Raw genomic sequence first — 16,472 nt, 5'->3', positions numbered from 1 at the left:
AAGAGTTTTTAGTGGTTGTTTATATTTACAATGAAAGGTATTTTCAGGACCATTATGAAAGAATGATTGACTGCGAACTTCTTGTTTATGTCCCGGGAAGTGCTTATCATACTACAACAAACAAGGCTTCAGAAGATGTGAGATCTTAACTTCCATTCTTCTCTTAACTCTAGTATGTAACTTCATACTCATATAAGTTACACTTTTGTGAGGTTTGGCATTTGAAAGGGTGGGTTTAGTAGAAAGGTTCATTTGTATGATCTGTTTGGTGTAAGCCTGGGAGCAGTTGTATGCTATGAACCACAAAAGTAGAATAGGTTCAGATACAAAACCTGTTCCCACATTGTTTCGATTATACGCAACAAAATTAATTTGTCATTTGCTAATTTTTCAAATGTTATGATAATAACTCTTTTATTGAGTATAAATTATTTCTGTTAGTAACTACTTGTTTTCATTAAAGATTTGTTTTGCTTTTGGAATTTTAGTTTTCTGGAATGCTAATCAATTTCTTTATTCTGCATGTTTTTCATGTTTTTCTTTTTAAGTTAAAAGTTAATAATGGTTACCTAGTTTTCTATTACTTTCTTTGTTAATTTTTATTTATTTTAAAAGATGTTAAATTTAGACGAAATATATGTTTTAATTTTTGTGACATTCTCTGCCATTATATTTAAATAAAAAATTAATAATCACCCCTTTTCCCTTAATAAAAGATTTGAGTTGAGTTAGGGTTTTGTGAAGACGATTGCAGGGAGGGTGGTTGAAGATATTGGTGTTGGGGTACGAGTTATTAGTGTACTCGAATGCTTGTTTATATGTACGCATCCAATATACGACTGAAGATGCAACATTTGAAAGCATTTTAATAGATGTATCTTGTTTGAAAGTATTAACACAAACTCGTCTTTACTAGACATTTACGACTTAGTGTCTCACATTTTAAGGCTTTATCCGTCCATCGAGTCAAACCAATAAGATAGTAACACACACAAAGTTTTGAATCCCCCTTTTGAATGTTTATTGTAATTAAATTGTTTTTTGAACTGACTACAATTTTGGCACCCCATAGGATTTTTGAACCTATGTTTTTCTATGTCACACCTTAACCACCTTACCATCCTATCAAAGTAAGAATGGCATTGTAACTATATTTTGCTAGACGTAAAACTATTTAGGTTCTACTCTCTTAAGAGTTGCATTTAATAAAGCAACTTTTATATTCTTCCAAAGAGCCATATATACAGGGTTAGTATGACCTAGAACAATAACGTGTATTTTACAAAAACACGTGCGACATGTAAGTGAAATAATGTCTAGTATGGTTTAGCATGTATGGCAATCTTCCTTCCACCTTATATGAGCCTTATGAAATTTCCCATACTGCCTATGAGAATTTCCACCAAAACCACAAAATCTTATTTGTGTTTAGAAATGATTCACAAGAGATCAATATTCTCAAGCTGTTGTCACCTTCTAATCTGACTGATCGCACTCAAATCCAATGAATTTTGACTTAGGTATGAAACAAATTCAATTTTTCGGTTAAAACCAAGATATATCTCATATTCTATTTCCGTTTCTTGAGGGATATTTGGATACATATCACATTTTCATGGAAAACCTATTTCATTAGGCAACTGAGATCTTCATAATGGCTGAGATATATATTGTGGCTGAAAGTTGAGATCTTCGTGGTTGTTTGATTTGATTGTAATGGAGACTTCACAAGTGTGCGAGCTGCATAAATGCTTTTAGTGAATGTTTCTCTTATGGTTTCGTAAGGAAATGTGGTTTTGTTCTTTAAACCAGGTTTATGAATAGTAACATTATTTGTAGGAGTAAAGCCGTGATCGTTGATCTAGACATCCTGGACTTTTATATCATCTTCATGCTCGTCCATAATTAAACATGTAACTTGTTTGAGTAATCAAGACCCAGAACAAAACACTATACCTCTTATACAATCTCAAACCCGTATATGAAATACAAAGTTACTTGATTCAATAAAACTAACATGAAAAGAACAAGGATTCAAACCAAAAGGTTTGTATCCAATTTTAAATTTGTCATCTATTCCAACCAAAAGTTGTAGAAAAGATTAAAGCAAAAGGATCAAAGACATGGGTGTAATAGTGCTTTCTAAATTCACAAGGCCTAAAGGCATTCATTCGTGTTAGGTTCTATATATATATCCTTTTGATCTTGCTACAATACTCCTCAATTTGTTATAAATCCTTTGCAATTAACAACAAAAACATATGACTGTATGATATTTGCATTTGTAAGATTAGAAACTTCAAACTTGGAAGTTGGCTAGTTGAGGAATTGGTAAATGCTATTTAATTTTTGATAAAATACATACACCACATGAATTATAGATATATTAATTTTGTCCTGTTATATTTTTCTATCTTCCACTTTAACATCATGTTTCATTTAAATTTGAAGGAATTACAATACCTACACTATAATGTTATGTTGGAACAACTCACATGCTTAATCATGGTACGCACGCTATTTAAGTAGCTTATTCGGTCCTCCCTAATAAAAGGAAGATCGCCCAAAGTAGATAATGCTTTTCAGAAATGGCGTTGCCCATCATTTCTTCGTCACAAGGGGGTCTGAGCCATGAGTTCGTCGCTATTTGGATTGGGAAATGCTGTCAGTACGAGGTTTGTTGCCGTCATCTGAATTGGCAAGGAGATGATCCATCTTGATGACTCGCTCTTGCCATTTCGTTTGGCTAACAAGGTTTAAGACTTGAACTTACACGCTATGCTTTTGCAGAATTCATGAAATAGCATAAATGTTTTCGCCAATTGAAATGGCAACAACTTTTCTTTAAACTTGCCATCTGCCAAAATTAAATTTATTATTTTGTCATCTATCAAAATTTAAAATTCACAACAGTCCGTCCAATATTGCATGACCAAAAGTAACAATTAAATCTGATACCTCATCATGCAGTAATGTATTACTGCCAAACTTTCAATTTTGATCCATGCATTGGCCAATAATAAATTTCTTTACTTGATGGCAAATTTAATTTTGGTAAAGCTGCCCATTATAGAAAAGTTGTCACGCTCAAAGTTATCGCCACGTCAGTTGGCGAAAACATTTTGTGTTCAAGTTTTAACCTTCCCGCCAAATGAAATGCGAGAAAAGCGAGTCATCAAGGAGCATGTGCACAGGTGATGCGACAAGATGAGTCAGCTTCTCGCCAATTCAAATGGCAATAACAAACCTCGCACTTGGCATTGCTTGATCACTACGGTACCTAAAAATTGTGAATTCTTGCCAGACTAAATGGCAGGAACCCCCATTTTGAAAACAATTTGTCTTGGACCCCTCATGGTTTGAAGGTCAAGGGTTTGACCCTTTATGTTGTAATATTCATCTATTACAATGTGAGATAATTTGTCTCAAATTCATAAAAGTTAATAATCATATCAATTTGATTTAACTTAAAAGCACCAAACGAGAACTAGAATTCAAGATTTTTCATCCGTTGAAGTTTCTACTTGTTTCGCAGCCATGGCAGCAGCATGCTTCTGACCACGAAGATGAGCATCAAACACAGTGGAGCTGTTACAAACAACATTGCACAAAGTACAAGCCCTTATAGCATTCAACGCTGCCCCTCCTTGCAAAATCTTCTGCCTCTTTGATTCCACATTCTCGTAACTTCCCACTCTCTTCCCATTGATGTTATTTCCATCCAAATTGACCGTTTTGCCCTCGTCCGACTCTGGAGTTACCATAGGCTTGGCAAATCTAGTATCCAGAGAAGCAATAGGGGTCAAGGGCGTATTCGGTATTTGCCCAGATTCTTTAAGTTTTCTGAGATGCTTCTTTCCCGCTAGGTGCATGTTCAGTAGTTCATTGCTGGTGCACGTGATTTCGCAAAGCTCACACTGGAAAATGCTCGGTTTCTTAACAGCATATGACGTGGCGTTAAGAAAGCCACTTGCAGTTGCTAGCTGGATGATCACCTACATAAAAATATAATTAAAAAAGGTCAGGTATTTTAAAACAAAAGACTATAACTTTATTTATTCAATTGACCTTAGCAGAATGCTTTTTTCCAACAACATGCTTCTGATATATTTCTTGATTATTGCATACCACTTTGCAAAGATCACAACATACCGAGCCAGCCTTCTTATTACCCAATTCTGCAACTAAAGTTTCACTTGCAGCAGGTGATGGGACCACTTTTGGTGCATTGGCGGACGATCCGGTTGACTTTTGTAGGTTTTTGAGGTGTTTTCTCCCGAGTTTATGTTTGTCGAGCAGATCTTTATTATTACAAGTAATATTACACAGGTCACATTTAAAGGGCCGAATCTCTTGAAGCTGCGTTGGTGGTGTTACTAATACATTGTTTGTAGTCTCACTCATAGCTCCGCTAGCTTGAAAGCAGTTACATTTGAACAATATAAAGAAATAAATAATAATGTCATTTCACATATGAATAAATCAGGAGTCTTATTAGTTAGGCATTGCTAATATATATATATACAGTAAGTTACAATTACTGGAAAAAGAAAAGAAGGCAGTGCAGAGAATAGTTGATATTATTATCTTACAAGTGCTGCTATATATTGTTGACAATTTACAACTTTAATCTTAAAACATACATCTCAATTGATACTGCAAATCGAAATAAAAAGAAAGACAACAAGTTATTTAGTAATTACATGTGCGGATGGAAGACGCAGTATGAGTTAGGGTTACGACTCCAAATGGAATGGAATTATTTCATCCTAACATTTTCTCCCTCACTTTTCATCTCTTTTCTTTTACTTACACTTTGGGATAAAAAGTGATCATTAGCGTTAACAAACCACTCTAACCCAAACTTTATTATACAATTAATTTCTTGTTTTTTCACATACCTAACCCAATCAAACCCAAACTTTTCCCAAACTTCAATATTTTTTATTAAATAAATATAATTTGTAATTGTTTTTTTATTAAAAGTGTTTATAAATATAAAAAATAATTTCTTTATTTAAAAATAACCAATATATATTTAATTTAAAATATTTATATTCACCGAACACACTTAATAAAGTAGAAAACAAAATTACAATCGTAGATAATAAGTTTTATCCGAAAAATCTTGTGAACCAATACGGAGTTAACAAGTGTCGAATAATGTATATCAGTATTGATTAATATTTAATTTATTATAAAAATATATTTTGTTTGCAATCTTTTGTTTTTTAATAAAATTTATACCCGCGTGTTCAAATAAAAAAAAAACTAAACAATACTGTGTTTTCAAATTTTTTTAAAACTTATTTATTAAAAGTTATTAAAGAAAAACATTTTTAGTGTTAAAATTAATTAGTATGAAAAGAAAAGGAAAAATAAATTAAAATGTGAACCAATACTTGAATGACAAGTTGCCATGATGGAAGTGGGTAAACTAGGTTGTAGGAGCAAATGGTTTGGCCATATTTGGTGAACTGTATATATATTTTTTTAAAGGCAAATTAGAAATAAATAATCCTAACTTTTATGTATTGGCCGATAATAATCATAACTTTAAAAATCACTAACAGCGGTCCCAACTTTTGATTATTTTTGTCTCAATGGACCCCTGTTAAAAAAATACTTAACGCCGTTACGATTTTTCTCGAGTTTCAAACCGATGTTTTAGGGCTTTTGATCGGAAGAACGACACGATTCGACTTATGTAAAACGTATCTCAAAACGATATTTCAAATGACTTGATTTTTGTTAATTGGAAATTCAAACACCCGAATTGAAACATTGTTTCGTCGCTTGAATCACCGTTTCGAGATAAGTTTTACATCGTTCGACTCGTATCGTTCTTTTGACCAAAAGCCTAAAATATCGCTTTGAAACTCGGGAGAAAACGTAACGGCGCTAAGTGTTTTTTAACGGAGGTCCATTGAGACAAAAATAGTTGAAAATTGGGACCGATGGTAGTGATTTTTAAAGTTGGGATTATTATCGGCCAATACATAAAAGTTAAGATTATTTATTTACAATTTTTGAAATATCTCCCATTAATTACAAATATGTTTGGGTTGTATAGTAGTTCACAGTAGTCTTGAACAAGCGTGTACTTCACACCTCCTAACTTGTATCAAAATATATTATTTTCTCAATATTTTTACTAAAATCACCAAGAATGTATTCCCAACGCCACTAAATTTTCCATTAAAGAGCCAAGATCAAGATTCAAACTTGATCATCATTAGATGTTTTTGAATCACACCCTAAGTTCATGATCTAACATGAGTTTGTGTTTACATTTTGGATTTCTTTGAATCAATATCTCCTTGGTCTCTTTTGACTGCCTTACGCCCCCAACTGCTTGTTATCTTTGCTCGAGCCCACAAGTTCACCAAAACCATAACCGAATTCGTCAATTTTAGTCTAACTCAACTTAGATCTTCCAAAAAAAAAGGAAAAAGAAAAAAGAGCCAATTTCAGTTTCTGCAAATTTCTTCATCCTAGACCATTTTTAATCAAGTCTTTACCATCAAATTTACCAAAGCGGAGGAGTTATAGCAATTAGAGGATTCAAATTCATTGCCCCATTACCCCAAATTTTCTTGAAAGCATCATCAAAGACATAGCAACCTCTGCTTTTTGTTCTTGTTTGATTTCTGACACCATACTTGCTTATAATTAGCACTCATAGGGATTTTATTTTTGCTTCTTGAGCTTGACCTCTTTATTTATTGACATTTTGCATCTGAATGGCCAGACAAAGATATCTTGATTAAAATTGATTGTTTAGCCAACTTTCCGCATCCTAAAGTCCCCCATCTAAATGCATCGATTGTAATTTAACATTATGACGCAAAATACATGAACCAAATTAGAGAATATTGACTATGGAAAGCCAAATCAATTTGTAGTTTCATCGTCACATTTGCAAGGAATCTACATTTACTTCTGGCTAAACGGGTCAAACACTTTCCTTCATTTTATATTTATTACATTTTTGTATACACACGTTAAAGAAACACATGACAATAGATGAAAACTATGAAATATAAATATATGTAGTGCGTGTTCTAGGATAGTTTTGAGTGCCATTTCCTGGAGAAGAGCTCGTTTCTGTGTAGCATTTATCACATGATTTGTTTCCGCATGTGCCAGCACATCAGCTACTATGGCTGCTGCATGTCCAAGAGGCTCCTCTGAAGATTTTTTCAGCATGAAAGCCTAACCAACAACAAATTATATTTTTATAATTATAACACAAATAACTTTTATATGACTTACATAAAAAATAAGAAATAAAAAAAGAAGGAAAGAAACACTACACTATAAGTCTATAACATCAAGTATTTTTTATCTTTGATTTAAGCATAATGCTAAATAAATAAATAACAAAAAAGCATAGTTCTTTTTATAGCGTGTTGAACTGGGTGCTTACAACGTTGTGTCAGGACTTTGTGACCACCCAGAAAACAATGCGCTTATATAATATAACGGTGCTTTATGCTTTGTAAATTCTTTGACTATAACTTTTATTTTCTGGGAAAAAATGCTAAAAATTTGGGCGTGTTTACCCCTCAACCCAGGACAAGTGCCCTCTCCTAGTCGCTTTCCACATGTTGTAGGACTTGGAAGCCTTTTTAGTATATACATATTTATATATGCATATACTAGGTTAGAAATCAGTGTGTTACACGGGTTGAATAAAGGAAATATTAAATAGTTAGTAATGAAGATTTAGGAATTATAAAACGACATTTTGAGATGAGATATGCTTGAAACTACGTATAAGTAACTAACTAATAACTTGATATATTTGAAGTCAAATGTCTGACATATGTTTTATTACTATAATTATAAATATGAAGGGGTGCAATAAAAAAAGGTGGGGAAAAGAATATGGGGCTCACACAATTTTGATATGTGAAGCAATCAGTTAATTATTTATTACACACACACACACACACACACACACACACACATATATATACATAGAGAGAGAACCTGGCCATGATGTGAAATGGTTAATGTGCATGCTGACTGCATCCACGGTTCACCGTCTATTTGAACCGGTAATTGAGCAAGAAGCTGAATTTTAATGGTCTTCCCTTGCGCAAGTCTCCGGGCTCTCGAAAGTCCTACCTGGAAATTATTTAGCATACTCCTTAAATTTAAACTGGAAATAAGAAATCTTGATTTTCATTATGTATGATTAAAATGGACGAAAACTAGAAACAAAGATTATAATTTCCAAACCGACAAATTGCATAAAAAGGTAACCAACTTAAAAAAAATGATCTAAGGTTATGTGATCTATTGGTAACTGTTGACCATGTTGACTTTTTTCAGATGAGAAAGGCGAAAACAAAGTCTCTTAGATCAATCAATCAATCATACCCAGTAAAAATCCCATTAATCGAAAAGCTATTAGCAGGGTCTGGGAAGGGTGGGATGTAGGCAAACCGTACCTCTATCCCAAAGAACAGAGAGGTTGCTTCCAGAGAGACCCCCAGCTCGCTCTTAGATAATTACCATAGTTCAAGAAATCAGAGTGATGTTACCTGCAGCTTCCCAAGATGCCAGGTCCCTGATATGCTGACAACTTCAAGTCTCCTATCATGCATAGACTGGGGATCAAAATTATCATAATTATCATCTTCATTATGCCACAAGTCAACACCACCCATATAGCTTCCAATATTGGCAACAAGAACACCCTCGGCATCCTTAAAAGTTGAACCATAAAAATGATCAATTTCGGTACAAGTAATAAATAGCCAACATTATCTTGGAAGAATAATAAAACATTTTGAACTAACCTCAGGGACCTCAACATCAACGCCATCTACCTCCACTTTAACTTGCCAAGGGTAATCTGCAAATGTTCTATCCATAATAGTCCTAGCACCTTCTCTAGCATACAAAACTTTGTTCATAAACTGCAATCACAAATAAGTTACTTTCAGCAAGTGAAGATGATTTGATCACAGGTATCATAATGTGACCGCAACTTAATGAATATACATCATTGGCCAATGGTCATTTTAGCCACATCTAGTTACAAGTGAATACAATATACAACGACAAAGTTATTCACTTGCATCAAGGCCTTTAATTCTTCAAATGAACTAAACGAACATGAACGGTGCATGTTTGTGTTCGTTCGTTTAACTTTATCTGAACAAACGATCTAACATGAAGAATTAAACGAACAGGGATTCTTGTTCGTGTTTGTTCATTAACAGATGAGTGTGTTTGTGTTCGTTTACGGTTCGCAAACGTAAATGAACATAACTTAACATGGATGAAGAACATCAATATGTTAGACCTAAAAAGGTTAATATAATTAACCTAAATTGTAATTGATGGTTTGCAATGCGCCTAACAAATATTAGTGAATATGTAAACAAAAGAATATAAATGAACGTAAACGAAAAAACGTAAATGAGCGAACGGGACATGTGTTCGTGTTCCTTTGTTTAATTAAATGAGCAAAACAATTTGTTCATGTTAGTTTGTTTATTAAATAAATAAACATAAAACTTCCTGCCGAACGGTTCACTGAACGTTCAGTTCATTTATAGGCCTACTTGGATGTGTATGAAAATGAAATAATACAGAAAACAGTTGATATATTCCAAGCAGTAGCACACCTGGTTGTAAAATTTCTCTGGATTTTCCTCCCTCAAATTGTGAATTTCTAGAGCAACCTTTGCATCACATCCTACCCCTGCAGTAACATGTTTCAAGACAGATTAAGAAAAAAAAAGAATTTGCTATAATTTAAAAGAAATCATATTTCAGATACCAAGATAATTATTCATAAATTTAGGGGCACGAAGCTGTTTCCCCTTTTGGTTTGTTATAGAAACTTTCCAACGGTCAAAAATGGTTACAGCAGCATGTTCTATGTCTTGCAGCATTGTGCAAAGGCCTCCTTGTCTCTCGACTGATCCCAAACCACCTCCCCAACCTAAAACTCTTGCCAGGTCGTTTCCAGTGCCAGCTGGCAGAACGGCGACAGGTGGCGGAGAAACAAAATTTTGCTTTTCAATAGCATCCAAGACCCATCCAACCGTCCCGTCCCCACCACATACAAAAACTCTAAAATTGGGTACTTTTCTAAATAGATAAAGACCAACTTCCGGGCCCTCTGCTGAGCTCAACTCAAAAACCTAGAAAACAATTACAGCATGAGTTTTTTTTTTTTTTTTCAGAAATAGATGCAACCACCCGGGCCACCCATCTAGCCACCTGTACTTAGGCTTGTAAGTGACCCGAATGAACACGAACAGAGCATGCTCGTGTTTGTTTATGTTCCTCTGTTGACAATAGAAACAAACAATTCGTGTATGTAAACGACCAAACCTTACTGAGCTAAAACCAATTAAAGTACATGTGAACAACAATGTGATGGACCTAAAAAGTTATTAAAACTAGAGTAAATCGACCGCACCTGATAATTTAAATAGATATTAACGAATGAATTTAAACAAATGTAAACTTACGAACGCGAATAAATGTAAACAAACGAATTTTATTAACATAAATGAACATAAATAAATGAGCAAAACATGTGTTTATGTCCATTCGTTTAACTAACAATTTTGTTCATGTTTGTTCGTTGATTAATAAACAAACTTCCTGCCGGACGGTTGACTAGCTCTTCATGGAGCATTCTGTTCGTTTACAGGCCTACCTGTACTTAATTACTTATGATGAACTGACCTGAACAGGGTTTAAGAGTATATTCATCCGAAGCCTGAGTGAATCTCCTCGTTGAGCACCACTCTTCTTGTTAATAAAGACTAAAAGAGGTCTAGCATCTGGACCCAAATCTGTCAACTCATATTTCTGCTTCATTCTTGCCACGCACGACTCATCTGTCTGACTGTCTGATAAACTTCTTTTAAAACTCAACTTTCTACCAACCTTCTTGACCACATCACCGTCTTGAAGTGAACTTGTTCCGTTCGTGTTTGCGTTCCCATTTTGGTTTTCTTGTGTTGTGTGTGAAGCACCATTTGCAAAACTACTGTCTGCTGTGCTTTCTGTAGAAGATTCCCCTACACCACCATTAACACTTTCAACAGAGACTTCATTTCCCTTCTTAGTTTTCTTACTTTGACTTCTAATACTTGCGCGCACAGAAGATGCAATCTCATTGGCTCCATGTGTAATGGAACTCAAGATTCCACCCGATGAACTCAACTCCTTAACATGAAGAGGTGACACAATCAGCCTTCTAAACGGACCCAAATCACAAACATCACCCGTGTCACTATAAAGACCACTATGACAGTCAACATGAACCAACCGTTGACACCATAAACAACACCATATAGGTGAACCACCAATAAAGGAAGCACTGCACGGCTCTTCGCAATGGCTGCAAAACGAGATTTCATCAGGTTGGTCAACCACCTCGGTCCACCAGATCGCCCATAAGTGCAGGACATGTGTAGCACCAACCATAGCGACACATTTACAATCTCTGTGAGCCTTTTTCGAGCAACTGAGATGTGCTGCAGCCCCACATATTCTACAACGGTGGATAAAACTATCTGAAGCCACCATGGGCCCAAGAGTCTGGGAAGATGATACTGATTTCAAGCAGACACAACAATTTAAGTTTTTACCGCGTGAACCAGATTCCAGATACCACGTATGAACGGCTAAAGGAAGCTTGCTTTTTGACTTAGGGTCCTTCTTTTTTCTTGCAGTGGCTTTCATTAAAGTGAGACTGGTGTTTCTTCTCCATTGGAAAGCAGTATAGACAATAGTTAATATACCAATAATGCCGGCAACAAAGCAAGAGAAGATGAAGATGCGTGATTCTGAAAATTCAGATGGATTCTTGTTGATCCATGCTGTGGGCCAAATCTCAGGAGGGGTGTAGTCATCCATGCTCTAGATTCTAGTATTCCAAATCATGTGCATTTACTAATAATATAATCTGGAAGTAAGTAGATAAGCTTTAAACCTGTCCTTTCGGAAGAGAAATATGTATATCACCTAGAATAGAATAAATAAATTTAGTGTGAGCATGAGACAGAGTGACAGATAATAATAATAATAATGCTAGCATATAAGGTTTAAAAAATGTTTATATCGTGTTGAAGAATAATAAGTAAATGCTCCTACGAGAGAAGTTGAAAAGAATTGTTTGTATGAATGAAAGGACAGCGATCGTTACCTAATTTTGGCAGTGGAACTCAAAATAATCAATCTCAATCGAAGGTGACGATGAAGCAGAATCCAATGGCGATTGGAAGAGTGGAGTGATAAACCCTAGATTAGATTGCAAAAAAGTAGATCTGTTGTTTTAGATATGTATGTATGTATGTATGTATGTATGTATAGGTGGTGATGGTGATATTTAAGTTTAGTTGGGGAAGAAGAAGAAGAAGAAGAAGAAGAAGATTCAGATTCCTTCCAGTTTCGTGTGCGCAGAGAGAGAGACCGTCCGCCGATTTGTTCGTGGCGAGGGAATAATAAGTCTGCTGACGTGGCTTTCTACAAGAACCCAGCCCACTAAATATTTGCCATGTGGCACGATGATTTTATTTGTTTCTCACACAATGGGACAATATATCCTTCCCTTCCGTAAATTACGCTTTTCGTCCCTTGATTTGGACTGCTTTAGTTTTAAAACAAAACCTTTTAACATCAGGAATACCAAAGTGGGGCAATCCCATGGATCTAGCCTAGGTGATGAATTGGTTCAAGAGTCCGCTGGGCTGATGGCGTCGACTGCTACAGATTTGGTGGGTGAAGGTTGACTCTCAAACGGTAACTGTTATTAGTGTATGCGTAGTGGAGTGGTATGTTGGGCGACAAGGGGTGGAATTCATTGTCCTTCAACTTTTATTTTAATATTTTGACTGTTGAACAGTCAAAAACTTATAAAAAAAAACTAATTTACAAAATCAATATAAATAACCAACTAATTCAACCATTTTTATCATTTCATATACCAACTTAACCTTCAAAAACCATTTTCATCAACTTTCTTTACCAAAATGGATTCAACAAATACTTCCTGACATGATTGAATAATTTATTTAAGAATAAGAAGAAGATGACTCAGATCATGCAAAGGACGACGGAGGAGGAAGCTAAGGTCATAAGTGCATTTCGGGCCTTAGCAAATAAGATAGCTTTTGCCTTTACTAGTTCTCGGCTGCGCCATAGGCGATCTGATATCATTCGAGCCCTTGTGGAAGCGAACAATCATTGATGAAAAACTACTTCAATGACTCGCCTACATACAACGACGTTAGGTTTGAACGTCGTTTTCGGATGTCTAGACTTTTATTTTTGCGCATTGCGAAAGATTTGGGACTATCTGTATTTTCAACAAAAACACGACGCAAGAGGATATTTAGGATTCAATGCCATCCAAAAGTGTACTTTGACGGTACACATCCTCGCATACGGAAACACGACCGGCATCAATGACAAGTATTTAAAGATGGCGGAGAAAAAGACGCGAGACTCGTTAGAGAATTTTTGCATCAGTAATATTCAAGTTGTTTAAATTGATTATTTTTGAACCTACTTATTTTAATTAATTATTTTAAATTGTTTAAATTAATTATTTTTTAACCTATTTGTTTTTAATTTAAATTGTTTTAATCATTTATTTATATAGGAATAATACAATTATACGGTGGTCGCTATCTGAGAATTCCAACTTCAAACGGCCTAACTCGCATATACGGTGTATACGAAAGAAAACATTCTTTTTCCGGCATGATCAGGAGTATAAATTTCATGCATTAGGAGTGGGACAACTGTCCAACCGCATGGTTAGGTCAATACACTCATGGTGACCATGGAGTACCAACGGTTAGTCCTCAAGCCATTTTTTCACAGGACCTTTGAGTTTGGTCGGCCTACTTTGGCTCAGCCGGGTCCAACAACGACATAAACGTTCTCAACTCGTCGCCCGTGCTAGAGTATTACATCAACCGTAGCATACTGGTCTTACCGTTTTATGCCAACGGTACCTACTACCGTCATGGATACTATCTAGGAGATGGGATATATCCAGAGTACTCTATCATCGTCAAATTGTTTCAAGATCCGATCGAAGAAAAAAAGAGAATATTTTAAGAAGAAGCAAGAGTCCACGCGAAAGGATATTGAGAGGTGTTCGGGGTTCCTAAAAAACGTTGGCATTATGTGAAAACCCCTGTCGTGTATGATTGTTGGCAAAAACGAGTGATGTCATGTATACGTGTATCATATTACATAATATGATTTTAGAAGACAATGTCAGAGCAATATGCCAACACTATATACCAGGGAGCGTTTCAGAACAATTTCCTGAATCAACCGAAGAACAATGAACATGAAATAATCACGAGCTCACATCAAGCGAGATACATAACCAACTTAAGGCGGATTTGGTTCAACACGTTTGGAATAGTCGTCCCGTTGAAGACGAAGACGAAGACGAGGACGAGAACGAAGACGAGGACCAAGACGAAGACGGTCAACAATACGCCGAAAGCGAAGATGAGTCTTAAATTAGTATTTTAAATGTATTTTTTTATTATTTTTTTTGGTGTTTTTTTATTTTTATTTTAATGTATTCTTCTATTTAATTAATTTAATGAATTTTAATTTATTTAATTTAATGAGTTTTTATTTGTTTAATTTAATTATAAAAAGAAAAATAAAAAAAAAGACGGTGTTACAACTTACGATACAACAGGGCTACAAAACCATTACACCCTTGAAACAAAAATTCCCCTTGCCTCAATAAATGCGTACAAAAATTCCCCTTGCTTTCAACAAAAATTCTACTTACTAGTGGAAGAAGAGCAATAGTCTTGTCAAGTTAATCTATTTCAGTCAATGAGAAAAAATATGAAAAAAATATCAAACGCCCTTTAACTAAAATTTGAAAACAGAATCGGTTGTTCTAGTGGTTTTCTAATCAGGCCGGCTTCTAAAACAGATATTATTGTAAAAAATAAAATAACTAAAAAGTAAAATAAAATGTCATGACATGTGATTAATATGCTAAGACAGAAAAGTCTTTTTACCTTATCCAAATTAATTTTAATAGTGTAAATTTAATTATAATGTCGCCCCCCTCCAAGCCCGCAATGCATAATTTATTAACAAAACTAAATATAATTATAAGATTATACTTGTAAAATATTTTCTTCGATAATAAAAATCTTTGAAGTTTTAAAGTCCTTCATATTTCAGGTACAATTCTTTACTTCCTAGCTATTTTATTTTTATAGTTTTAGCCTAATGCAAGGCTAAACTCCTAAAGTGTTGATTCACACCATGACCTAGTTATAATCCATGTCTCATAAAAAAAAAAAAAAAAAAAAAAAAAAAAAAGTCTGAAATTTTTGAAATATGTATGATTGTTTCTGGGCTGGTTCCATACTAAACAGGCATGTGAATATGTGTAGTGGTCGAATTATGGTAGCCCGTTTTAGCCGTTTTGATGATTGAAGGCGTTTTTAGGGCGTGGCCTGTACTGACCATATACTATTCAATGATGACAGTTAAGTATGGGTAAAACATCCATATGGCCTATTCATATATATTTTAGAAAATCAAGAAAAATTTTTAATTTTTAATTTTTAATGGATTATTAATAAGAGATTGAAAGTTACCCGGTCTCTGATCCTGTAAATATGGTATCAGAGCCATGGTGAATAATTAGTGTCTTTGGGGAATCAACACTTTAAGTTTGTTTATGAATATTATTAAAAATAAAGATACAATTAAAAATAGTATTGAGGAAGAATATGATATTCCTCACAATCTTGATTTATTAAATCAATGGACAATTCCAAAAATTAATTATAACCAAATTTATAAATATGGTTATATGGAAAAATTAAGTTTTAAACAAGTAGTTAGAACTACTGAATCAACAATTTCTCTTAATAAAGAGGATATGATAATGAAACTCTTAAATAACAGAGAAATAATAAGATATAAGAATAATGAATATAAATTCATTCATATTGGTTTAGTGCAAATTGCCTTTAAACCATTAACATTAGAAGGTCTTCCAGAAAGCTTTATAGCTGTTCTAAGAGATGGAAGAAATTTAGATTGGAAACAATCCTTAATAGGTATTGTTCAATCTAGTCTGGCACATGGTCCAGTCTATTTTAATGTTTATCCAAATTTACAATTATCTTTAACTGATGTGAATATCACAGATGCTTTAACATTAAATGTTAAAACTAATGGTTACAATTATGCTCCAGGATCAGAAGTTATATGTGTTTGTTATAGAATTTATTACAAACCATTATATACTTTGAATCCTAGATGCAAAATGGTTGATAAACCATTAAATGAAACAATAGTTATAGAAACTAATTTTGGTAAGTCAAATATTACCACTAGAAGAAAAATTAGATGGGAAGAAATAAATTTTCCTGATAATTGGGTATTAAAAGAAAATACCCCATCTCAATCTTATATTGATAACA

The 16,472-nt window shown here is 34.3% G+C and overlaps 2 protein-coding genes across 2 annotated transcripts; both read right to left on the bottom strand.

Annotated features, from left to right (window-relative positions):
- Positions 1-3,494: 3,494 nt before the first annotated feature.
- On the bottom strand, positions 3,495-4,404 carry LOC143628260 (uncharacterized). The gene is made up of 2 exons (XM_077097896.1): positions 4,069-4,404; positions 3,495-3,995 (listed from the first exon to the last, which is right to left on the bottom strand). The coding sequence occupies exons 1-2, from the start codon at positions 4,402-4,404 to the stop codon at positions 3,495-3,497; spliced, it is 837 nt and encodes a 278-aa protein (XP_076954011.1).
- Positions 4,405-6,969: 2,565 nt separating this feature from the next.
- LOC143628299 (diacylglycerol kinase 1-like) lies at positions 6,970-11,901 on the bottom strand. Its single transcript, XM_077097929.1, has 7 exons — positions 10,720-11,901; positions 9,800-10,166; positions 9,645-9,721; positions 8,811-8,930; positions 8,553-8,717; positions 7,996-8,133; positions 6,970-7,215 (listed from the first exon to the last, which is right to left on the bottom strand). The coding sequence occupies exons 1-7, from the start codon at positions 11,896-11,898 to the stop codon at positions 6,970-6,972; spliced, it is 2,292 nt and encodes a 763-aa protein (XP_076954044.1). The 5' UTR covers positions 11,899-11,901.
- Positions 11,902-16,472: the final 4,571 nt, after the last annotated feature.

Source organism: Bidens hawaiensis, unplaced genomic scaffold, assembly GCF_021521415.1.
Source record: "Bidens hawaiensis isolate Kalapana, Puna unplaced genomic scaffold, B.hawaiensis_p1.1 tig00004864_1, whole genome shotgun sequence".
NCBI lineage: Eukaryota > Viridiplantae > Streptophyta > Magnoliopsida > Asterales > Asteraceae > Bidens > Bidens hawaiensis.
Note: the sequence above shows the minus strand (reverse complement) of the source record. Positions and strands in the feature narration are given on the sequence as shown.